The following is a 26236-nucleotide window of genomic DNA, read 5'->3' as shown; positions in this document are numbered from 1 at the left end:
AAATTGGTCATAGATTAAGATTATTTAAAGGAAGATAATTCAGCTTAATCAAAAGATTACAATAAAATTAATATAAAAGCATAAATAACAATATGTAACAAGAGCTAAATATGCATAAAACTTACTTATTATTCATAATATGAGCTAAAAACATAGCGAAAAGGGCAACTAATACAATTATTATTATCATTAACCAACTAAGCCGGGTTTCTAACTCACGAAGATTTTTCTTAATAGAGCGCATGAGCTCGTCTTCGGGTATTGTATCCTTATTATTATCCTTTTTTTTTTTCTCGTGATTTTGGATAAGGGAAGAAGATTTTGGATAAGATAAGAAGTGAGTAAAATGATAGAGTTTATAAGGGTTTTATAGGGGTTAAAAATACTGTAGCGTCGGTGGTAATAGTGATAATATTAAAGGAAAAAAAATATTAAACTTAAAGAAAATGTTTACGATTATCAATGAGATATTCAAATAAAATTAGAAACAAGATGTAATACATATGGAAGGATATTAGGCTCTTAATGCATACTACATATGATATTAATACTATCTTAGACATGCAATTACAACTTCTATTTTCAAATTATTATACTTATATTATACTTATTATACCCAACAAACTTGACTTTTGCTACACCTAACTATGACTTTTGCTACACCTAACTATTTTGCAACTATACTACTACTGACAATTTCATTTTTCTCTTCATCATTTCTACATTTTTCCAAGTCTCTCGTTGTTCTTTGAGAGACAAAAAAAAATGCTTCCTTCCAAAGGCTCTATTAAATAACAACCTTCATAATATCATCAAAATAAAATAAAATATTTTACTACCATGGCTAACGATTTTAAAAAAAAAATTCAGACGATTGACATGGTGGTCGTTATCTGACGTTTCTCGGCCGATGTTGCCGGCCTAGGTGGCCCTAAGAGGCCGTCGGCTGGGGTAGATGGTTCAGTAATAATATTAGTATTGGGGCGTTTTTCGCGGATGGAGTCGGTTGATTCGGTTGACTCTGAGGACACTTGTTCGTCTCTTGGTCTCTTCAAGCGAGACGTTCCCGCTATATTCTCGGGAAAAAATTGTCGGGTTTTGTGACACTTTTTGGTTTCTCTGTCTACTTGACTATTGAGGTTGGTTCGAATCGGTTTTGATAAGTGTTGATTAAGTGGGGCAACAACCGATGGTTCACTCGGTTGTGGTTGTGGTTGTGGTTGCGGTTGCGGTTGCGGGCAAGCAACAGAGATATTTATAGGTAAGTCATTAGTAGGTTCGGTGATCAAATATATGTTAGAATTTGAGATATAACTTAAAATAGTGGTGATCCCATGACATTGTTGATCCATGTTAAAAATATTATTTAGTAATATAATTGTTTAAAAAAAAATTTCTAAGAGCTAAATTATTACGAGTATTTTGAAAATGATACCTTGCGAATTCGGAGCAAGCTCGTGCTGATAACGTGTTAAAGATTACGATTAAGAGTGAAAGATTGAGAGTGAAAGTTGTGTCTTTTCTCATTCATCGAGTACGGTATTTATACAACGTAATACGGTGTGTATACATTAAATGCACCAAAGACATTTGCCATATTACTGTAGTAAATGTAGACTTATGGGAGGATGGTTGAGTAAATCCCGGAGGTGAGATTTTCACCTTGACTTTGTGTTTACAACAGTTAACTAATATTCACATTCTTAAAGAAGTTGTCACCCTTCCATAGTAGGTTAAATATTGACAAAGTGTGGTGACAATTATTCAAAAAATCATGCCCAAAATACAATGAACGTGCCTAACATAAACTTAATAAAGCATGTCCTAAATACATAATCGACGTCCAAAGGAGACATAAGTTTACAGACCACAAATCATGTTCAAAATAAGGCCATAAAAGATGTCCAAAAAAAGGTTATACACCAAGTCCCAAATAAACATAACATTTACAAGTCTACGGTTTCTTGGCAGCGGTCCTTTTCCCCCTGGTGCAGGTATTGATTGGTCTGGCTGACCTACGGATCGCCTGCCTCCTCATTTGGAATGCCAATATCATCAAGCCCCAGGTCAAAAGACAGCGGCTACACCATCTCAACTTCGATTAAAGCATCCAACTTTCTCAGCAGCTAACAACACCAAAATGAATAAACCAATTTAACAACATCAAAATATGACAATTTAAAAATGAAACATACAAAAACTGTAAACAATTTAAGTCAGGTTGTGACCATTTCAATTAGGGATAATTCACGTGGTGCCCCCGAGGTTTGGCTTAATTCACGTGGTACCCCTGCCTTTAGGAATGTGCACATGGTACCCCTGAACTTTCACTTTAGTGCACCATCTACCCTTTTTTATTTTTCGGTTATAACACCGTTAACCCACCTTTTCTTTTCCCCTCATCCTAACACCTTTTCCCTTTCTCTCTCATCCTAACCCCACCATTCACAAATTCATCCATAATCTCATAAACTCCATTAATAACCACCAAATTCACCACCATGGTTCAACTTCTTGGCTCACGACATCAATCACCAATTCAACTAATCACCAATTTAACTTCTCACCTCCGTGTTTCATTTATGTTGTAGGTAATAAATGGAGCAAAACCCGAGTGTCAACTTCTCAACTAATCACCAATTCAACTAATCAGCAATTCAACTTCTCACCAATTCAACTTCTCACCATCTATGCCACTTTCAAAAGAGAACACATCGGACTCCAACTCTGGCCCTTCAAAGGATTGAGGTGATTAGTTTGCAGCATTTGATTAGTAACTAGTTTTCTTTATTTGCGTTCTATCCGTGGGGACAAATGTTCGTAGTTAATATAGTCTCGTGTGAACTACAGTAAGGGAAACTACATAATTGATTTGTATTGTAGCTGTTTGTGTATTTGGAATCTGTCTGTAGTTAGTAGGTCAAGTGTTAGAATTGATATGTAACTTTTCATGTTGAAAATGCGTCTCGTAAGTTAGATTACTATACTGATGAATGATGATGGTGTTGGGGGCTTAGCCGAGTGATCATGTAATTTTGCTTCTAGTATGGCTGGGCCAGTGGCCCATGGAACTGGACTTTGTTTACTTACTAATCAATTCAATTCTTAATTTTTTGTTTACTTGCTGATTATTCCGCTTCTTTTTTTATTGCAAAGAAATATACTCGCAATTTTCACATGGATCATCAGAGCATTCTGTGTGTGGTAATCTGATCCCTTACTGTGTCATTTGTGGGATCTGTTTGATCCCCTGATCCCCTCTGTATGGCCTCATTTGTTGATCCCCTCTGGGAGGATGCAGTGGAGAAAATTATTCAAGTGAATATTTCTCCTACTAAAACTTTCGCTTGGCTTCATTTAAAAGTGTCTTTAATATAGACGGAGTATGTCGCATCCATGGCTTAATTAGAGCCCCACAACAGCCACATGCATTCACCATCTCCATCTTCAATACTGAACTCGGAATCAAAACCCGAGTCCAATTCACCAACAGCCACCGCACCACCACGAGAAGTCACCTCTGATCCTCCCCGTCAACAACAACCACCTGAGAGCAGCAACACCGTTCTCCGTCGCCACAGACTCGCACCACCAGAAGCCCATTGTTGCATCACCAAGCCGAGACCACCATGGCTCCATATTTCAACCGTCGTCACCACTCATCCTTATTCTATTTTCCCCCATTTGACTCATGAAGAAATAAAAAAGACGGGCCAACTTCATCAACAATTTCTCATTCAATCAATCAAAAATTGTGGTTTTGATAACCATCTGCTTGCTCAATAGTTTTCTTCCAAAAATCAAAGAAAGTATCCCACAATTTCAGAAACCAACAACTTAATTAATTTTTCAAATCCGAATTTTTGGATTTAAATAATTACCCAGTTCCTCAATTAATCAAATAATTATTGTGCGAGGATGGTGGTGGATGGTTGAATTTGGGGAAGTCTGATGGAAGTAATTGCGGAGATTGCAGGAAAAACGAAGGAAGCAAAGAGTAATGGAGTCCAATTTGGGTGGATTGATTGGAATTTCTTTATGAGTGTGAATTGGAGGACAATAAAGTAAGGATGAGGGGGAAAAGAAAAGATGGGGTTAACGGTGTTATAACAGAAAAACAAATAAGGGTAGATGGTGCACTAAAGTGAAAGTTCAGGGGTACCATGTGCACATTCCTAAAGGCAGGGGTACCACGTGAATTAAGCCAAACCTCAGGGGCACCACGTGAATTATCCCTTTCAATTATATGACAATTAACTCTAAAGTGGTTACAAGTAACACACGGCACAAATACATAACTAATACCTATTTTAAGACACATTATAATCGAGTTACATTTTTAACCAATTTGTGAACATATTAAGTTAAGAAACATCAAAATAATATCCCCAATTTAAATTAATTTGTGACCATCTCAAATATACAACAATAAACTCAAAAGTGGTTACATATAACACATTGACAAAATACATAACTAGTACTTATTTTAACACACATTGTAACCTACTGACATTTTTCACCAATTCAGCACATGTAAATTAATGAAACATACAAAAACTGTAAACATTTTAAGTCAGTTTGTGACCATTTCAATTATACAACAATGAAGTCTTAAATAGTTACAAATAACGCATTGTCCAAATATAGAACAAGTACCTATTTTATCAAACTATGTTACCTACCTACATTTTTCACCAGATTATTACGACATCACTTTCTCAGCATCTAACAACACAAAAATGAATAAAATTATTTAACACAAAAAATCAAAATACGACAACCAAATAAATGTGCATGTGTCCATTATTAAAACATAATCTTTAAAAAATCAATGAAATCAAAAAACCGCCTCCGACATGAAAATCTATGAAAAAAATCAATGAAAACACCGACTCCGACATGAAAATCGATGATGTATCCTGCTATGTTGTCATTGTATACAAATAATGACGACAAAAACAACAATGACAAACAATCAGAAAACTACAAGATAAAAAAAAATTACATACTCCCTCCTATTCAGGGTTTTCTTCCCTTTGTTTGTGGGCACGGGTATTAAGACGAGGAATAAAATAAAAGTAAAAGAGTTGGGTGGGGTTGGTGATAGGAGAGAGGGATGAATAATTAGGAGCTAAATAAGGATTGTGGGGTCAAAACATTAAGAAAAGTAATAAAATATGGGTAAAAGAGTTGGGTGGGTTTGGTGATAGGAGAGAGGAATGAATAAAATAAGAGTAAAAGTTTCCAAAATAAGAAAGAGGAAGAAAACCTGAATAATCCGTTTTAGGAAATAGGGAAAAAAACGGTGAATAGGAGGGAGTATAACAAAACCACCATAATCAAACAATCTGTCCACATGGATCATTTGCATGTCTCCATTACTAAACCAAACAACAATAATCAAAACCATTAAGCAAAGAAATAAAAACAAAATCAATGGAAATACATACCTCCACCGACATCATCACTCGCCCTTGCGGATCTTGTGTTTTCCTTAAATGGTTGTCGTTTTGTTACCATTCTTCTTGATAATGTTTTGTAATTTGTTGGTTGATTATGAAGGATCGGAAAGAGAATGAGGCACATGAAAGATTTTTTAAGAGAATTTTGAATGAGGAGAGAAAAGGAGAGAAGATGATACGGAGGAATGTGAAAGAATTTTAGAGAGATTAGGTTCACAATACAGTTTTTGTGGTAAATGAGTTACATTGGGAAGGGGGTGCTTTATTATTTGTTTAATGCCAACAATCCCTTCACAAACAGTAATTGTCAGCATTTATTATTTGCGCACATTACGGGTTGTCTACTCATTTAGCAGTTAAACGGCACTATCCGACCCGTCGCAAGCTTGCGACGGGTATCTCCGTCACAAGCAAGACGGATTGTTTTTAGAAAATGGAGAGAAACTCTACTCGTGAATTTGTGACATGTGACTCTTGCGAGTAGTGAATAGTGAATAGACATTGTACAGTTGTACAACGTACTCTTCTGTAAAATTTCACTTTCGCTAACTCGCCAATGTACTTTTGTGTTCCGAATATGTAGCAGCTGATTGAACATTTCAATATGCACAAAATCTCATTGAAGACGGTGATATCCGTCACAAGCTTGTGACGGATACCATTTCCTCTCGCGTTAGACATAAATAATAGCGATAAGATAAAGATTCTATTGAACAATGTTAAAAAGTCATTTACAGAGTTAATTTCAATTACTTTTGATTAATTTGCTATAACTAGGTCACTTAAGTTAATTAATCTTTGATTTTTGTTTTTCTTCAAAACAATAAGTTTTAAAATCGGGTAATTACATTCGTACGCAATTCAGTCTCATTTAACATTTTGGATTTGAAGTGTAAATTACAAGTGTAATTAGGAGATTCTAAACGAGGGGACTTAAAGTATATGATAGTCGGTATATTAAGTTGTTCGAGTACTCGCTGAAGTATGATTTGTCGGTTTGTCCACCTGATAACATTAGTGGCGGTCTAGCAGACCAGGGCAGGGGTGCACCCACAAATAGGATTATACATCCAGTTGTACCATAAGTATTGTACAACCAAGTATAAGAATCCGAGTTTATATGTATTTTTTCTGAGCTAATTCAAAGTTCATGTTTGTAATGTGTAAATGGTTGTATAATCTACGAATTGGGGGTGCACCATGCGCCACCGATTCTGATTTTCTTTTTTGAAAAAAAAAAAAGAGCTCCAAATACTTGGTCGGCACAACGATAAGATACTAAGATGCATGTGGCAGGACACCTTGGTGAAGTGCGTGGTTGGGGGTTCGAATTCCCCAGATCTCTTTTTTAATGCTTATTTTTACTTGTTAAAATTCACCTCCTCTTACCCCGTTTCTTTTTGTTTCTTTCTTAAAGGCACACAATGACACAAGTGACGTTATTATACTTATAACACAAATTCTCATTGAAGACGGACACTATCCGTCACAAGCTTATGAGTTGTGACGAATAGTATCTGTCACAAGCAAAACGCTTTGTACTTATAAACACATCTCTAAGTTCCCAAATTTGTTATTTGGACTGTTAATTTCATGTTCTATTTGCTCTGACAACCTCTTCGATTTTTTTAAAATTTGTTAATTTTAGGTTTTCTTTAATGAATTCGATTTGTCAATAACCTTGTTTTAGGCTTTGTTATTTATTTCTGCACAAAAACTCCAGATACAAAAATTTCAGAGAGGCAGTCTCTCAATAATATTATTGAGAGACCTCTCACATGGTAGAGCGAGGAATCCACTAAATTTATTTTTTCCTCTGACCCATTTTATGTCACATCTTGTGTCCCCTTACTTCTCATAATGACACGTTAGCACTTTGATATATAATGCTGCCATTTTTATTATTTTAATTGTGATGTGTCAAGATCTTAAGGGGATGGGACACGAGATGGGATATAAAAGTAGGACAGGTGATCTCCACTCCAAAAACAAAGGCAAAGGAAGGGTGCCATTTTTGGTGGTCAAATCACTCATAAAAACATTTCTTGTACAAAAAAGGTAAATAAATGAACGTGATGCTCTAAAATGGAATAAGTAGACAAATAATTAAGAGGAACGGAGTAACTTGATAGTTCCACTCATAGGGCATTAGCAATAAACAAACCCCAAATGAGGTTTGTCTAATGTCACATCACTCAACACACAAACCTCTCTAACAACAAACTTTAATATAACAATAGACAAACCTCTTAAATATATACAAACCTCGTAAAAGTATACTACATGGGGTCTAGTGGTCTACTATCACTCACAATCAAAACACACAAACCTGTATACAAAATTGTAATCATTCTCATCTATGAACCTCAACCTCCATTCCCTTAACATCTTGACACATCACACTTGAAATAATAAAATGGTAATATTATATATCAAAGTGCTAATGTATCATTAGGAGAGGTAATGTAACACAAGATGAGACATAAAATGGGACAGAGGATCTGCTCTGGTTGACTTAATTGTTAATCATTTTTGTTATATTATTCACAAAAAAAATATTCAAGTGTGCACTCCCATTCATAAAACTGTGGGTTACCGCCTTACTGGGTCTGCTCGGCATGCTAACCGAGTAGCTGTATTGAGAATGGGAGAGTGTATATTATGTATCTTATTCATATCAGTTGCTCAATACAAAGTATGCACAAGCTATTTATACTATGGGATGATGCGTATATACGGAAACAATATTATTTACAACAGCTATAATATTGTCTAACTAAGGCAAGGAAATATGTTTTCCATGTTGAGAGAAAGGAGCCATTGGGTGGGAGATATGCACAGCTCGTAATAAGCTGAAAAAACCCCGAATAAATATAAAACGAAATGCGTATTCAAATGAAAATTAATAGAGAATATACTTTTGAAGTAATTACATGAATATGTAACGATGGTTTAGTAGGAGAAATCCTTAGTATGGCTACATTCAGTGGTGGAACTGTGGGCGAAGTTTTTAGTTAAATTTTCGAAAAAAATTTGAGTTTACCTTATGAAATTAGCCATTCGTCCTCCCGAAAAATTTTCGCCCCCCTAAGTTCAAATCCTCGCTCCGCTACTGACTACATTAATAAAAAATAAGGGATATATAATTATACAGTAATTGGTAATGTCAAACAATTTCGGTTATAGTTTGTCACGTACTCTAACCTTAATCCAACCCAGATTAGACATGAATCGTATTTTCACCCGACTTATAAGACTTTACCATAGGATCGACTCTAAGCTTCGTGTCCTGCTACTTTTGGGCAAGGCCGTACTGAAAGTACATATAACATTAACTATACGAAAATTTTCAATGGTACCTCTTAAATTTGTGAGATTTTCATGGTAAACCCTACTTTTAAGAATTTGCCCATGATACTCTTGAGGTTCTATTTTTGTGTCCATAGTACCTCTTAGCATAACGGCCGTTAAGAAGTAATTTTTGATGACGTGGCATTGATTAGTGATGGATTAAGTTTTGGAGGGAAAATCAAATTAATATACATCAATAACATCATGTGTTGGGGATGACGGTTAATATGTGATAATAAATACTTGGGTCGGGTTGGATAGAGTCTGGTCAATTCGTATTTCGATTAATATTCAAGCCCTTAGTTTTGGTGGGGATAGGGTTCGAGTCGAGTTATTTAAGTCGGGTCATGACTCATAAGAGGGAAACACAAAGATGAGGGTGCAGATTGTAGAACTTCAAATTTGCAAATCACTTTGTGAATGTACATTTTACAGATTTTAGCAAACCATTTTCTGCAAATTTGTGACGAGCCTCAATCTCAGACCGTAATTAAGGTTGACCAAAGTTAGCGTCTAGAACTTCAACAAAATAAACGTAATAGATCAGGAACCATAATCGGAATCACCATGTCTGCAATGACATTACCATAGTACCTTAAGGGCTATCGTAAATGGTTGGATGCAAGCCGGAAAAACATGAAGCTGGCCACGCATTCTTTCTTTAAGCTGAGAAATATGAGAAATGAAGAAGCAGAAACAATGGAGATGCTTGGGGAGTAAAATTCATCGAAGAACAACGATGGCTTCTTGAAGACCTTACAGGACTGGATGTCTTCACGAGGCCTACATCTAAATGTTTGATGGCGCTTTTCTGGTCTTACAGTTTCTCAAGTTCCTCTACCACCTCAGACATTTTAGGCCTTAATCTCGGTTCAGAGTTAATGCATTGTACAGCAAGTGAAGCAACTTTTAAAGCTGCTTTTTGGGGATATTGGTCTTCCAATTTGGTATCCATGATTCGGAATAACTTTCTTCTGTCACCTAGGTATGGCTTTGCCCAATCAACCAGATCCTGCTCCTCGGTAACTTTTGATCTATCATATGCACGGCGTCCGGTTAATAGTTCAAGTAACACAACCCCATAACTGTAGACATCACTCTTAGTTGACAGATGGCCTATTGAAAAAGAAAAATGGATACTGTCAACTTACACATAGAAAAATAGATACTGTCAAAATTTCTATATACTGTTTGTTCATTTAGAAAACTGTAACCAGTTTCCCAACTTACAAAATGAAACATCGGGAATAAAATTGGACGATGGAGAAAAATGGTGCACCTATAGCTACATACTCAGGTGCTGCATAACCCCAAGTGCCTATGACCTCAGTTGACACATGAGTATGATCTCCTGTAGGTCCCGCCTTTGCCAGTCCAATATCTGATAGCTTGGCATGAAAGTCCTGAAAGTTGAACAAATATCAAAAACTAATTCGAAAAGTGGTAGAAGCAGCAAGAAGGATTTACATCGTCAACCAACATACCGCATCTACTAAAATCTTTGAAGGCTTGAAATTACGATATATGACTTGTGATTCAGCATCATGAAGAAAAGAGAGACCTTTGGCCGCACCAATAGCCACTTTAAGCCTTGTTTCCCAAGAAATTGGCTGATCCCCTCCTGTAAGACGATATATATACCAAAATAAACAATGTGCATGCAAATTTTAGCCATTGTACAGAATGACAGTAATTATCAAGCTACTCACGTCTGAACAAGTGATTCTCTAAGCTTCCGTTGGACATGTACTCGTACACCAAAAGCCTATTTTCACTGTCCGAACAGTATCCGATAAGTTTTACCACATTAGGATGATGAAGTTGACCAAGGTGATTTACTTCAGTCTGCAGCAATACCATATATAAGCGCCAAGAAGAAGGAAAAAAAAATCGTAATGAAAATCTAAAATTAAAGCAGGCAGAGCGACATACCAACCACTCCCTGTGGCCCTGGTAACCTTCAGGCTTAAGCTTCTTAACAGCGACCATCATTCCAGTTCCAGCTTTTGCAGGCAAGAGTGTTTGTTCATCAATCCACCCTTTAAAAACATAACCAAATCCACCTTCTCCAATGACACTATCAGGACCGAATTTTTTGGTGGCGGTTTTAAGGTCACTATAAGAGAAAGCCTTCAAACTCGGAGAGGATAATATTTCCTTTTCAAATGTTGGAGTGGAAAACCCTTGGGAACCGCTTACCACACTTGGTCCTGAGACGGTAAAAGAGGTCGATAGGCTTGACTGACTGGTCCTGCTACCACTGGTAGCTTTCGAAACACCAGATGCTGACAAGTAACAATGTAGAAGATAAGTCTACCAGATGCTGACAAGTAACAATGTAGAAGATAAGGGTGGAGAGAAATGGAGGGGCGGAGATTGGGAGGGATCCATTTTCACTCCTCCAAGGCTAATCAAAATCTCTCCACAATAGGCAAGATTTGGAAGGAAATTGTATCCAAACACCAACACCCCATTTGCCCTCCCCCTTCCCTTACCTCCCTTTATCTTCCCTCCTTCCCCCTCCCTTCCCTTTCCCTCCATTTTTGCTATCCAAACACACCGGGTCTGTTTGGATAGGAGGATTTGGAGGGAAAGAGAGGGGAGGGAAAGGAAGGGATGATAAATCCTTTGTTTGGTTAGCAAAATGGAGATGGAGGGATTTTGAGAGGAGGGAAAATGAATCCCTCCACTTCCCCCCTCTCCAACAAAGGCAAGATTTGGTGGGTAAATGACCTCTTCCATTCTCCCTCCCTTTCCCTTCCATCCCTTTCTCTTCCCTCCTCCTCCCTCCCCTCCCTTTCCCTCCACTTTTGCTATCCAAACACACCCTAAAGGACCAATAAGACACGTATAGTCACAGCTGGTATACCGTGAAGTGGTTACTGAAGGCATAGCAACTGTACAGGCAAATACAACAACTATTCTCAGGGGTAACATCAATATAAACTACTCCATAAATTTTCGCCTTAAACAGTGGCATTGCTTCACAGGAGATTCATTGTCCTGTAAAATGTTTCCTAAATTTTGAATCCTACTGTATGTATCAAAACAAAGGTAATAACATACAGGCCATTGATCATGAAGAGCACTGCAAGAAACAAGACTATCATTCATTTTCGTGTAAGCCGGTTTATAAAAAAAACCTGTTTCACATTATACTTGTATAAGACCGCCTTACATTGGTATCTGGGTAAGACTATGAGACTGAAATCATACAAATTCCCATACTGAAAAGGATAACTACTTTTATGAGAGAATCAAACAGTATAATCAAACTAACAAAAATTAATACTCAAAATCCAAAGTTTATCAAGATGATCTGTCCCACTTTTATGCCTCATCTTCTGTCTCGCCATCTTAATATCTTGACACGTCACACTTGAAACAATAAAAATGGTAATATATTAAAGTGCTGATGTGTCATTAGCAGAAATAATCAAAAACCCACCCCGGAAAACACCCAAAAGATCTTAAACAACATAAAATTAGCATCAATTAATCACAGAACATCAAATAATTGAATCCCAGTTAGGGAAAGTGAGAAACATAAATTACCAGAAGTAGGGTGTGAATTAAAGAAATCAACTTGTGCAGAAGAATTTAAACAATTTCCCATTTTTTTTTTATTATTTCTTTTTATTTATTTTAACATCTTAAAACAATAAAAAGACAGCAAAAATGGGATGATTGAGGAAGAGGACGACAAAGAGTCAACTCATTGACGGGAAAATAAAAACAAGAAAGTCGTTAAAAGTTGCGGCAAACTTGCCTACAGAGACCAGTGTACAGGCTACTTCAATTAACCATTCCCGAATCCTGAGTCTCGATCAATTCTTTACGTTTAGTTGTTATGGAGTAGTTCATACGGACTACTAGATTTAACAAACCGGTTGATTTGGTTCGGGATGGATCATTTTGGGTTGAAAACATTTTCGGGTGGGTTATCAAATTATTTGGGAATCACAGTTAATATGTGATAATAAACACTTGGGTCGGGTTAGATAGAGTCGGGTCAATTTAAATTTCGAGTAATATTCAAGTCCTTTAGTTTCAGTGTGGGTCGGGTTCGAGTCGAGTTATTCAGGTCGGGTCGGGTCGGATCATGACTAGTAATAAGAGTATTATTTTTAAGCATAAGATCACAGTAGCAACTCAAAAACTCGGACATGTTAATTAACTCAAATTCTCCTGTGATACCGTTAGAGTATAAAATAAATCTTGGGACTCCAACCTTCGACTATTGCGTTCCCAGAAAATTTACAGGAATCTTCAAAAAAAACAATAAGGTGATCCTTGTATAAGCCGGTCTCACGTGTGAGACCAATCTTATTGCTCAGGAGGGGAGGGCAGCCCCTGCCTCCTTGGTTTCAATATAAGACTCATGATTATTTTTTTGCAAGCCGAAAAAGCATGAAACTGGTCGCGGATACAAGAAAAATTTCTTTAGGCTGAGAAATATGAGAAATGAACCAAAGCAAGATGATACACAAATAAAAGTGACAAAGAAGCAGAAACAGGAACTCTGCAGTGTTTGGGAATCCATAAAAGAATAAGGAAACTGAAATCACTTAAAATCAAACCAAATAACCGATAACATTACAAGTTACAACACGAATGCTACAGTGAATATCTCAAGCTTTGAACTAGTACACAGTTACATGGACCTGTTCACTAGTATACATAAATACAAAGGACGAAAAAATCTGACACCTCCCAAAAAATATTTTATACGATAATATATACTCCGTATAAAAATTTCTGAAAAAAGGGCACGTGACGGAGACATATTACCTAAATATGAAGCTGGAGACGGTCTTGTACAGTAATCTACTACCTATCATACATACAGGATTAAGTGTAACTTGATGAAGATACACAAAAAAATTTAAGCTGAATAACTTTTATTGCAGGGCTAGCAAGTTCAAGGCTTGTGCGCTCCCACTGACAATGGAGATGCTTGGGGAATAAAATTCATAGGAGAGCGGTGGTTGCTCGGAGACCTCACAGGACTGGATGTCTTCTCGGGACCTACGTGTAAATGTTTGACAGCGCTTTTCTGATCTTGCAGTTTCTCAAGTTCCTCTACCACCTCAGACATTTTAGGCCTTAATCTCGGTTCAGGGTTAATGCATTGTACAGCAAGTGAAGCAACTTTTAAAGCTGCTTTTTGGGGGTATTGGCCTTCCAATTTGGTATCCATGATTCGGAATAACTTTCTTCGGTCACCTAGGTATGGCGTTGCCCAATCTACTAGATTCTGCTCCTCGGTAACTTTTGATCTATCAAGTGCACGGCGTCCGGTTAATAGTTCAAGTAACACAACCCCATAACTGTAGACATCGCTCCTAGCTGACAGACGGCCTATTGAAAAAGAAAAATAAATACTGTCAACTTACAGAAGTAAACATCAACAAGGCTGCCTAACAGGGTGTTCCATTAGGTCCGGGAACAGGGGACCTCAGATTTTGGGGGTCCGAATTATGCGTGAGTATTGTTATATTTAGCTCTTGCATGAAAATCGTACGTCATTATGGCATAGTGGTGAAGGCCGTCATACGTTAACAAAGGATAGAGAAGGGTTCGGATTTTCTATACATGTTTTTTGGTTTGACTATGTGGAGGGCCTCTTTATCTTCACATGTGGCCCCACAAATCGTTGAGACAGCAACTCAAAACATGCAAACCGTACATCGTTCATTTGGAAAAATGTAACCAATTTACCAACTTAAACAATGAAATACCGGGAATAAAGTTGGACGATGAAGAAAAATGGTGTACCTGTAGCTACATACTCAGGTGCTGCATAACCCTGAGTACCCATGACCTGAGTTGACACATGAGTATGATCTCCTGTAGGTCCCGCCTTTGCCAGTCCAAAATCTGATAGCTTGGCATGAAAGTCCTGAAAGTTGAACGAATATAAGAAACTAATTCGAAAAGAGGTAAAAGCAGCAAGAAGGATTTACATTGTCAGCATACCGCATCTACTAAAATGTTTGAAGCCTTGAAATCACGATATATGACTTGTGATTCAGCATCATGAAGAAAAGAGAGACCTTTGGCCGCACCAATAGCCACTTTAAGCCTTGTTTCCCAAGAAACTGGCTGAGGCCCTCCTGTAAGACGATATAAATACAAAATTAATGACTCGAATATCAAGCATGGCAAATTTACAATGCATCTTACAGCATCGTTGTATAACTAATCAAGAGTGGCATCCAGGAGTCCAGAACCAACAATATAGAAGGTTTCCAAAATAAAACTTAAATAGAATTTGAGATATAAAGTTCAAGGCATAAACCATGATACGAGAACAGCACTTAAAATGTTCAAGGCATAAAACATTCCTAAAGTATCCCACCAATGTAACCTGAGAGTCAGACGGTCTCAATCTAAACAATGTGCATGCAATTTATAGCCATTGTACAGAACGACAGTAATCATCAAGCTACTTACGTCTGAACAAGTGATTCTCTAAGCTTCCCCTGGACATGTACTCGTACACCAAAAGCCTATTTTCACCGTCCGTACAGTACCCAATAAGTTTTACCAGATTAGGATGATGAAGTTGACCAAGATAGTTTACTTCAGTCTGCAGTAAAATCATTTATAATCACCAAAAAGAAGTGAAAAAAAAGTTCTAATGGAGTCTAAAACTTTTGCAGGCGGAGAGACATACCAACCACTCCCTGTGGCCCTGGTAACCTTCAGGCTTAAGTTTCTTAACAGCGACCATCATTCCAGTTCCAGCTTTTGCAGGCAAGAGTGTTTGTTCATCAATCCACCCTTTAAAAACATAACCAAATCCACCTTCTCCAATGACACTATCAGGACGGAAATTTTTGGTGGCAGTTTTAAGGTCACTATAAGAGAAAGCCTTCAAACTAGGAGAGGATAATATTTCCTTTTCAGATCTTGGAGTGGAAAACCCTTGGGAACTGCTTCCTACACTTGGTCCTGAGACGGTAAAAGAGGTCGTCGTCGATAGGCTTGACTGACTGGTCCTGCTACCACTGGTAACTTTCGAAGCACCAGATGCTGACAAGTGACAATGTAGAAGATAAGTCTGCCGGTCAGCATCAAATATCAAAAAGAAAAGATGGAATGGGGGCATAGAAGACTAAAGGACTAATAAGTTCGATGACGATAAAATTGATAAGCCAAGGGTCGTCTCAAATGGTTACACAACAACAACATTTTCCCAATGCTTTAAGGGAGCCGGATGTATTGTATGCAACCTTACTCGAGTATTGTTTCCAAAACACGTAATAAAAACTACATCGAGGATTGCATCAAATGACTGCTACTTCACAAGAAAAAGTACAGTCACTTTTGTGCACAATTTTGTTTTATTTCATCATAATCCAGAAGAAAATAATAGAGGGTCTTTGGCTTCATTGTAAAAGGAACATAGATTTCACCAGTATTTTACGCACTCCTATAGTAACTAACCAAACGAGTGTTGCATCACTCAAACTGCCATAAAAATCAGACATTGATAATGGGAAAACAAAATCGATCAGAGGTGTAAATGCATGAGCTGGTACATGACAATTACTACTCAATTAGAGAACTCAAAAAAGGATTAGAAGTAAACTTTGAGCCACTACCTACATACTACACATTATCGACAAGATGCATAGTCTCAAAAACAAATTGGCAAGTGGCAACTATCTACCAGACTCAGCATCAGGAACAAAAATGAGGAAAGAAATTGAGCAGGATTCGATACTACTAAAGCCATAGTGTTCAATCCTGCACAACAAAGTCACAAGACACGTATAGTCACAGCTGGTATACCGTGAAGGGCGTGAACTCGTGAAGTGGTTACTGAAGGTACTCCAAAAATAAACCAAGATCCGACACTTTCATACACCACAAGATTAGAGGCATAGTAACTGTACAGGTAAATACAACAACTATTCTCAGGGGTAGTATCAATATAAACTACTACATAATTTGTCGCCTTAAACACTGACATTGCTTCATAGGAGAAATGTCATGTAAAATGATCACTAAATCTCGACTTCACTACTGCTTTACTAAAACCCCTGAAATAAAGATGCATAACATACAGGCCATTGACCATGGAGGGCAGTCAGGGCACTGCAATAAATAAGACCATCAAAATTATTCTCGTGTAAGGCGGTTTATCAAATAACCCGTTTCACAACATACTTGTATAAAACCGTCTTACACAAGTATTTCGGTAAAACTATAAGACTGAAATTATACAAATATCTATACTGAAAATTAATCAAACTAACAAAAAAATTAATCAACCTAATTCAAAATCAGAACACACAAATCCAAACTTTAGCAAAAACCCACCTCAGAAAACACCCAAAAGATCTTAAACAACATATAATTAGCACCAATTATTGATACCACAAACATACTTATCAAATCAAATATAAACATTAATTAGTCACAGAAATACCAAACATTAATAGAACCCTAATTAGGAAAGTGGGAAACATAAATTACCAGAAGTAGGATGAGAAGTAAAGGAATCAACTTGTGCAGAAGAACCTAAACAATTTCCCATCTTTTTTTTATTGATTTCTTTGTATTTTTCACCTCAAAAACACAGCAAAAATGGGATAAACCACTAAAGATTTAAGCAATTTATATGGCAAACTGAACAATAATTGAGTTACCCAATTCAATATGAAATGATTAATATTATTATCTTTTCACATGGAAGTTTTTTGAAACTGTTAGTTATTTAAGAGAAATGGGTTGACTAAGTTTCCTAGGTAGGAGTAGAGTAGTTAATAATACGGTATAAGATAAAATTAAATTAAATTAAATTAAATTAAATTAAATAGGTGGGATTTTATGTGTGAAATGTGAACGAATGAATGAATGATGGTTGTTAAACCATGGATGATTGAGGAAGAGGACGACGAAGAGTCAACTCATGGACGGGAAGAGTAAAGTCAGGAAAGTCGTTAGAAGATGCGGCAAAGTTGCTTAGTTTTCATTAATACAAATAACTACTTGCCAAGTCCCGATCAATTCTTTACGTTTAGTTTTTTTCTATTACAAAGCAATTGGTACTGATCATGATAAGCGGGTCAATTTGGGATCGGGGCTAGTCCAAGTCCAGTCATTTCAAGTATGCAGTAATTCGGGACCGGATATTTTGGGTTCGGAACATTTTTCGGGTGACATATTGTCAAGTTATTTGCAATAAACACTTGGGTCAAGTGCGATAGGAACATAAGGTCGGGTTAATTTAGGTTTCGAGTCACATTCAGGTTCTTCTGTCCTTAGTTTCGGCACGGGTTGGGTTCGGGTTAAGTTATACAGGTCGGGTCATTCGGGTCGGGTTAGTCTTGCCATATCTAGATGTTGTTACACAAAGATAAAAGTATGAGTCGCATATATCAGTTAGCTCAACTAGTAAAGTTATAAGAAGTGATACTCATGACTTGAATTAAAAGTCCGTTATTAAATTTATCGTTGAACCTTTTCTTTTGACAAAAAAATTAAAGATAAATTATGAGAAAAATATAGTAAAAGTTACTCCTTATTACTAAGGTTTTTTTATAATTGTTACCACATATTATTCAGATTTTACCAAGTGCTACCAAAGTAAAATTTCTTTAAAACTGCTATCAATATTGTTGGTTCGGTTTAAAACCAACTACCAAATGACCACGAACCTCCTATTTGCGCATGTGAAGACAATTATACCCCTATTTTACACTTCCCTCATTCATATCATCCATTTACCCAAACCACAAATTCTCATTGAAGACGTACGACACTATTCGTCCCAAGTTGAAGACGGATAGTGCCCCTCTCACAAAATGCAAGTGAGAGGGACATTATCCTTCCTCAGTTTGGGACGGATAGTGTCTGTCACAAGCAAGACGCTTTATATCCAAACACATCCCCTTTTTAACCTACTCTTTTAACTTCCCTCATCATTCAACCTAAGCTAAATTACTTCCAAATTAAATTGTGGATTATAAAAGTCATCTCAATCCTTTAAACTTCTTCCCCCAAATTGAATCACGGATTAAGGTTTATATCTAATCTAAATCCCCTATGTGTTTCTCAAGTACATTTTTACTTCTTCCCCAAATTTCTCCTCTTTTGTAGTTATTCGTTTTTTATTTCATTTTTTGTTGGATTTACCATTGTCCCATCCAACATTGCTACAAATTCCGAAAATGAAAAATGAAGAACCCTAATGTGAAAAATTACAATAGTTATTTCAAATAGAGGAAGAAAAAATAAGAGATAGAATAATTATCTCAACTTGAAAAGAAAAAAAAATTGAAATTACAAATGAGAATCAGATTAATGGAATGGAGAGATGGAGAGAGATTGAGAATAAGAATTAAAATTGGCTAACTCGTGAAATTGAAAATTAATTGAGGTGGTGATTAATGAATGAATTAGAAACATATAAGGGAGGGGGTAAGGGCATTAAAGGAAGAAAAAATACAACTTAAGATGACAATTTGAAATGAATGACTGAGATCTTTTCTTTTTGCTTCCTAACCTGATGTGGTAGTTAGTTTTAATTCGAACCAACAATATTGGTAGCAGTTTTCAAAGAAATTTTACTTTGGTAGCACTTGGTAAATTTGAATTATATGTGGTAGTAATTATAAAAAAAAAAAACTTATTACTATGAATAAACCGTAATATTTCATTTATAGGTGTCACATTCATTTGTTAATATTTATATTGTAGAAATATTTTTTAAGGGTGATTTGTTCATCCACATAATTTATTGTTCGCTTGTCACTCAATAACAACACTCACAAACTCGTAATATTGTTAGGTAGTAATTTTTATTTTGATCTTTACCTATCAATGATCGGTGAAGACTTTTATAAGATTAAGTTATTTTAACATTATATGAATACGATAAATAATCATAGATGTAAGTTATCTATTTAACCTATATATGTTAATAAAAGAGTTTCAGAACAAGTGAGATCGTCGTATTTTTTATATATAAGAAATATTAATATTATTAATTTAAAATGTAAACAAGAGTGAATAAATATTGACAACGTTAATACTTCAAATATATAATGAGGGTGTCGATTATGACTCTTATTTTTAAAGTTAGTTGTAGAAATTGACATGGGATGTTGAACGACCAAAAAATTAAAATTTTCTGACACTTTGTATAGATATTGAATGACACGAACAATAATAATTTTGTAGCACAAATTCTCATTATAGACGGATATAGACGGATATCATTTTTCCTCACAAAATACCCATTTGTCATAAAATGGGAAGCACATGGAGGTGTCCCACCTTGTCCCCCCTACTCATTTTATTAGAGGTTTTTACCCGTCTATTCGCCTCACCCGTCTATACCAAGACCTATTGATTTTGTAGATATTGGACAACTAATAATAACACAAGGACTGGTCAAGAATAGTCTTCCTCTTAATTTGGATGGTCATACAATTTTTCTTCCACTAATTATTGCGCAAGTTATTTTGATATTATTGTGAGACGGTTTTATTGTGTACAATTTATTTTGTTAGAATATAAAATCGATTATGGAATTTCAATCATCAGTTTAAATTTTAATTGGTTGAGAATTGAGATAGTTTTTTAACATGACATCAGAACTTGTGTGACTAAAAGTTTGCCTGTTGTTGCATTCACACTTTAAATTCAAAGAGCATTCATATGAGAGGGTGTGTTAGAATATAAACCCAATTACAGGACTCCTATTAACAACTTAAACTTTTAGCGAGATAGCTTCTAGACATATTTATTAATAACAAATAAATAGTTTTTATATAAAAATGGATCGTTTCATAATAAAACCGTCTTATTGTCTAATTTTATGTTGTCTTCGTGTGTTTTTGTCAAACTTGATTACACCTGATGCTTATAATAAGCTGTTTGTCGGACGTATTGCATGCATGCATTGCAATGACAATAAATATATGATTTTAATAATGTATTTAGCAGATTAGTTAAGGCAAACAAGAATATTAAGATAGACATTATTTGTCGTATTATTGTCGATTGTCAACTATACATTTTTCTTCCGTTTAGATAGGCGATTGTAAAAGGCGTCTTGAATTAAATTATACTACATGCAGATCGTATGGTATTGTGTGATGTAACATTGACATATTTCCTACGAAATGTGTTGTTACTAGGTACACATCATCAATTTTTAGGGTTTTTTTGTTAGTAAATTAAAGAAATCTCTTATAGTACGTTAATCAGTAAGGAAAAAAACGACATTTCCTTTTTATTTATTATTACATGAGTTTATCTTAATTAAACTGCATGTAAACTCTCGTTTAAATGTCAAATTATGGATGTAACATACAATTAACGGAATAGTGTTTACACATCTTAAAGTTCTCATATAAATAATTCAATGAACTTTAGTATCTTTGGCTCGGCCTAAGCTCTAGCATAGGGTGATTTATACTTTGACTTAGGTCTGGTACATCGAATTGGCTATGATCATCTTTGTTATAAAAAAGAAGGTTGGTATTAAACGTAAGCTATTAATAAATGTGAGTAGCTTTTAAACTTTGGGAGTGCTAAACTAAAACAAATTGATAAACAATTTATCAAATTTCAGACGATGTAGGTCTTCTGATAAACGGTTATTTCTCAATAAATTTACTGAGAGATCAATTATAATTTGAAGTAAACGTGGACCAAAAGTCATAAAATTGGTACATAAAACATAGAATGATGATAACAATATAAAGGATTACCATATATCAACGTTAAAATGGATATGTATTTTGTTTTAATAATAACAGGTACCAAATTTAAAAAGTCATTTTAAGCTACTATTAACAATAATAGGAGTATGAAAACACTCTAAACGTGTACAAATAAATGGTCTTTCAATAACTTATTGAAAAACCGTATTTTCCAAGACTTTGTATTTCAGACGATTACAACTTTATTATGTGAAATCTAATTTTAACATAGTTTTCCTTCTATTATTCGGATAAATTAAGTTAAGAGAAGTTGATAATTTATGAGTATACTCGTAATTCATTTCGAATCATTTCCATACATATGAAGTCGGACCCATATGGAAATCCAATACCCATCATCCTACCAATCATATACCGCCACGTAAGCCGTAACCCCGTTACATCAACTTTGAACTTTCCCGCACATTTTCCCCCTTTATTCAAATCATCCACCAAAAACCTCACTCAAATTTCCAGAAATCAAAATTACAAACCCTAAATTTAACATTTTCCCATTATTTTCAAATTCGACACCAACCCATTGTTCCTTACCACTGATTACATACTAATCCACATTTTATTTGTCGAAAAATTACGTAATCACTAATTTTCTGGCGAAAATAATCGCCGGAAATGGAAAAAAAAAGCGTCAGGTTTCCGGCAAGTTATTTTACTGACGTTTTGCGTCGTTGAATTTGGGTTTCTTACATTTGCCAAGACCTTCTTCAAGAAAACATGTTTAAACCATTATTTCTCTTTAATAATTCTATGATCGTCTTGATTATTTTATTAGTTTTAGATAATCGTATTAGTAATTTGTATGAAATACTTACAAGATTGTCATAAATGTGTTTTTTTTTTTTATTAATTATTATGTGGGTATTTGGTTGATTGTGCGAGTTTTAGTGGGTAATCGAACATACAACAACAGCGTTACACCAGTGCTTTAATGGTTCCCGCAAATTACAAATGCCAATTTCATATGAAATTAAATTGGGGGTTGAGTCAATTAGTCTTGAGTGAGACCATTACGTGCGTAAAGCATTAATGGTTTTGTAAATTGCGGGGTAAGAGGGGTAATCGAACAAACGCGAACTTATTAGAGTCTGAAATTAAGTTTTGGGTAGATACAATTAGTCTTGTGTGCGACGGTTATGTGTGTATAGTTAGAATAATATTTCATTTATTAGATGAGATAAATAACCTAAAATGTATATATTCTATGCTTACAATGTTTAAGCTAAAAGTTTAGTGTGTATGGTTTTGTGGAAGTTTGTTGTTGAACTTGAACATATAATGTGGACAGTTCGATGAAGAGATTTGGCTCGGATAAGAAGTGATTTGCGCATTTAGCATTTCTTAATTTGGCGCAAAATGTAGTCTGTTTGATACTTTGATCTGGTCCTTTATAAGTAAGCCTTGGTTTATCTTTGATTCTCTTAAACGGAAACAGTTTAGCTGAATTTGTTGCTTTAAGCTTGTATTGTGCAGTTTAGGTGACATGGTTTTAATGCAATTTTGCTGGTGTCTGAGCAAGTGAGGTGTGATTAATCTTTGGTGTAGAGGAAGTAAGGGAGGTGCTCCATGGCGGAGTTATTGGAATGCAGGGATTACGAATACAATTGTCCCGGCTATGGGGATTGAAGCTTTGAAATACATTATTTATCCTGCTCAGGTATTGGTTTCAGTCTCTTTTACTTCTGTTGCCATTTCTGTGTCAGCTTGTTTTACTCCTGCTCAGGTATTTGCTGCTGAAAGTGGAAGTAAGAGGTAGCTTACAAATGTGCAAAGTAGTGTAACGGAATAGTATCGACTGATGCTCACTTTTTCCTTGAGAGGAGCTGGTTCAAGTTTGTGTTTATATTTATGGTCTGGAAGGTCATTAGTGTGATGACTGTGATCACAGTGTGAAGGCTGCTACGTCTTAGCGGGGTACACTCTGGAATGTTAACTAGGATTTTAGCCTTGCTCATGTTAGCAAATAGCAATGTATTTGTCAGTTGAGGCTGTGTATTATATTTTCTCAGTTGCCAAATCATTGGTATTTTCCAAGACACGTTGATTTTGTACTGTTTTTAACGGAAAGTGTTTTCTGCAGGTCCTCCGTCCTAGCCAAGTCCTCAAAGATGATCCCAGGTATATCTTCATTCTTCCTGCCTTGATATTTTCTTATGACGTCCGTGGAATAGTATCCTAGTTTCTAGATTAAAACATGTCAGTAATTTGTGGATTAAAGTTTTTCAGCCTGTAACACAAGACCGTGGATGTGGACTTTCTTCTATCGTGACACTCTTGTCAATTTGTCGATGTAGTTATTTGTAGTAGATTTTTGGATAACAGAACAGATGGATTTTTGTATCTGCATGTTACATTGCTGATTGGGGTTGATGTTGTACTTTGAAGAGAGTGTAATTAGATATACAATTATACATATACACCCCTCGGCGCAAAAAGAACGAAAACCCAAGTATTGATACTTCTAGACTACGGAGTTCTAGTTTATTCTGTATTGAATATGGAAGATATCTCTAAATGGAAGGAGCAGTCTACTTGAAAGGGTAATTTCATTTGAATACTCATATGCTTCCTGGCCTTAAAACTACTAGGCTCTTTCAGAACATTTGAGCACTTGATTGTTGCCAATTCTTTGACGAGCGGTCCTTCAATTTTAGTTCTTGGACTCATAGGGTGTGTTTGGATAATAAAAGTGGAGGGAAAGGGAGGGGAGGGGGAAGGAGGGAAGAGAAAGGGAGGGCAAATGGATCCCTCCAAATCTCTCCCCCTCCATTTCCCTCCACCGTTATTTGCTATCCAAACAAGAGATTTTAAATCCCCTACTCTCCTTCCCTTTCCTTTCCCTCCAAATCCCTCGATCCAAACACACCCTTAGTGATGCTCCCTCTCTAAAGTTCAGGCATTCAGTCTTAGAAACATCCATGGAGTGTTTCTTCGGGGAGGGGATTAGGACTTAACTGCTGGAGCTAACCATAAACCACCCCTTTAATCTTATCTAGACTCCACAGGCAGAGGTGTTGGCCCAACAAGCAACTATTGACTGGGACACGAAAACTAGTTGTTCCTTGTACTTTGTAGCTGTGCGTTTTGTAGATTCAGCAATTGTTCTAGTTAAATCCCCAGGTCCATCAAGGGACTCTCAATGATCATCCTTTCCTTAGAATGATCATACACCTGCCTTTGAAATTTAATGTCCTTACGAAATAAAGAGTGAAATCATTTTCCGCAGTACAGTTTCTGATGTCATGTTTACGGTTGCTCTAGTATATGGCATAAGATACACTATTTCGGAGTATCTATGTAGATTTCTTGTTGCTGGAGGTGTGTCTATTTTTGCACTCTCAAAGGTGATAAGCCAATTTCCTAGTGCACTAAAGTTGTTCTTTCATTTGCTTTTGTTTGTTACCGCAGGACATTGAAGTCGTTTGTCATCATCATCATCATCATCGATCACCAGATTAGAAGATCTAATACTTGTTTATCTTGTTGACGTCTCAGGCTAGTGAAAAGACCATCAGTAAACTAGTACACCCCAACGCACCTCTTGGATATGGGCTCTGCTTCTTAAACCTTGCTTTTTATGGATTCACAAATGCTACGCAGGATTCAATAACAGCAAGGTATTACTGGAACTTTCTTCCGTCACCTTCTCAGATACCCAAAGACAAGTGCTTGGGATATAATGCTGGGATGAATCTAGGGGAACCATATACAACACGCCTTCATGTTTGGTTGGCCTCGTGCAAGTGGATACAAAGCCATTAGATTCTGTCAGTTTCATTCTGATGCGGCCTGGGACATTTTCTTCTACTGCTTATGCGGTCCCTTGCTAACACTACAATCACCACAACCCGCAAGTTTGTCAGCATTGTCATGTCTTCGCTTTTGAGTGGGAATCCGCTCTCTGCAACTCAGTGAAGTAGTGTTACCATGGTCTTCTCTGGTCTGTCCTACCAGATTTACCTGAAATGGCAGAAGTTACAACGATTGCAGAAAAAGAGGAAGGTTACTTAATGACTATGAATTTATGGTATATAGATTCTGGATTTTATCTGGTTTTGCCCTTTTTTTTATGTTTTATTCTACGTGGAGGATGCCATTGTTGTGATTAGTAGCAGACTAGCAGTTCAGAGTTCTGTAGATAATATTCGGATTTCAGGAGAATGAACTGCTCTATATTGAATTAGAAGCAGAACAAATTCACTAATTTAAGAAACTTTTTGTTGTAAGAACTCACAATCGTTGATCAGCTCAGTTGATTTAGGTTTATTGTGTATTTCAGTATATGTTTATCGCCGGTGTCCCTTGGCTTATTGCTTGAATGAGGAATAGCTCAAATTGGAGCGACCGTGATTTAAGGTGGTATTGATCGCAAGATAGAAATCGATAATAACTCGTACTTCCTCCGTTTAAGTCAATTCTTTACATAGTCCAAAATCTTGTCACTTAGGTGGGGAAATATAGTGAGAAGTGACTTTAATAGATTAATAGACCTTTAACCCGACCCGAAAAGACTGACCCAAGACCCGAAATCGACCCAAACTGCCACACTTGAAGCCCGAATTGACCCGACCTGACCCGAAACTACTCAACCGAAAATGATCCGACAAAACATAACTTTAATTGACCCCAAAATATTTGAAATGACTTTTGTCTCTATTAATCACGACCCGAAAATAACCC

The 26236-nt window shown here is 36.2% G+C and overlaps 2 protein-coding genes and 2 long non-coding RNA genes across 4 annotated transcripts; 1 reads left to right on the top strand and 3 right to left on the bottom strand.

Moving 5' to 3' along the window:
* Nucleotides 1-1706: 1706 nt before the first annotated feature.
* On the bottom strand, nucleotides 1707-5703 carry LOC141632312 (uncharacterized). The gene is made up of 2 exons (XR_012537775.1): nucleotides 5451-5703; nucleotides 1707-2126 (listed from the first exon to the last, which is right to left on the bottom strand). It is a non-coding gene; the product is annotated as an uncharacterized LOC141632312 (long non-coding RNA).
* Nucleotides 5704-9187: 3484 nt separating this feature from the next.
* Nucleotides 9188-12526, bottom strand: LOC141644168 (putative serine/threonine-protein kinase PBL3). The gene is made up of 6 exons (XM_074453637.1): nucleotides 12369-12526; nucleotides 10746-11098; nucleotides 10523-10658; nucleotides 10298-10434; nucleotides 10093-10216; nucleotides 9188-9929 (listed from the first exon to the last, which is right to left on the bottom strand). The coding sequence occupies exons 1-6, from the start codon at nucleotides 12427-12429 to the stop codon at nucleotides 9631-9633; spliced, it is 1110 nt and encodes a 369-aa protein (XP_074309738.1). The 5' UTR covers nucleotides 12430-12526; the 3' UTR covers nucleotides 9188-9630.
* Nucleotides 12527-13365: 839 nt separating this feature from the next.
* On the bottom strand, nucleotides 13366-17769 carry LOC141644174 (putative serine/threonine-protein kinase PBL3). Its single transcript, XM_074453645.1, has 6 exons — nucleotides 17301-17769; nucleotides 15493-15851; nucleotides 15270-15405; nucleotides 14793-14929; nucleotides 14592-14715; nucleotides 13366-14174 (listed from the first exon to the last, which is right to left on the bottom strand). Exons 1-6 carry the CDS (start codon nucleotides 17359-17361, stop codon nucleotides 13735-13737), a joined length of 1257 nt encoding a protein of 418 aa, XP_074309746.1. The 5' UTR covers nucleotides 17362-17769; the 3' UTR covers nucleotides 13366-13734.
* Nucleotides 17770-21963: 4194 nt separating this feature from the next.
* On the top strand, nucleotides 21964-25845 carry LOC141644166 (uncharacterized). The gene is made up of 3 exons (XR_012543922.1): nucleotides 21964-23213; nucleotides 23637-23674; nucleotides 24965-25845. It is a non-coding gene; the product is annotated as an uncharacterized LOC141644166 (long non-coding RNA).
* Nucleotides 25846-26236: the final 391 nt, after the last annotated feature.

This window comes from Silene latifolia, chromosome 2 (assembly GCF_048544455.1).
Source record: "Silene latifolia isolate original U9 population chromosome 2, ASM4854445v1, whole genome shotgun sequence".
NCBI classification, from domain to species: Eukaryota; Viridiplantae; Streptophyta; class Magnoliopsida; order Caryophyllales; family Caryophyllaceae; genus Silene; species Silene latifolia.
The sequence above is the reverse complement of the archived record's forward strand: the minus strand, read 5'-3'. Positions and strand labels throughout refer to the sequence as shown.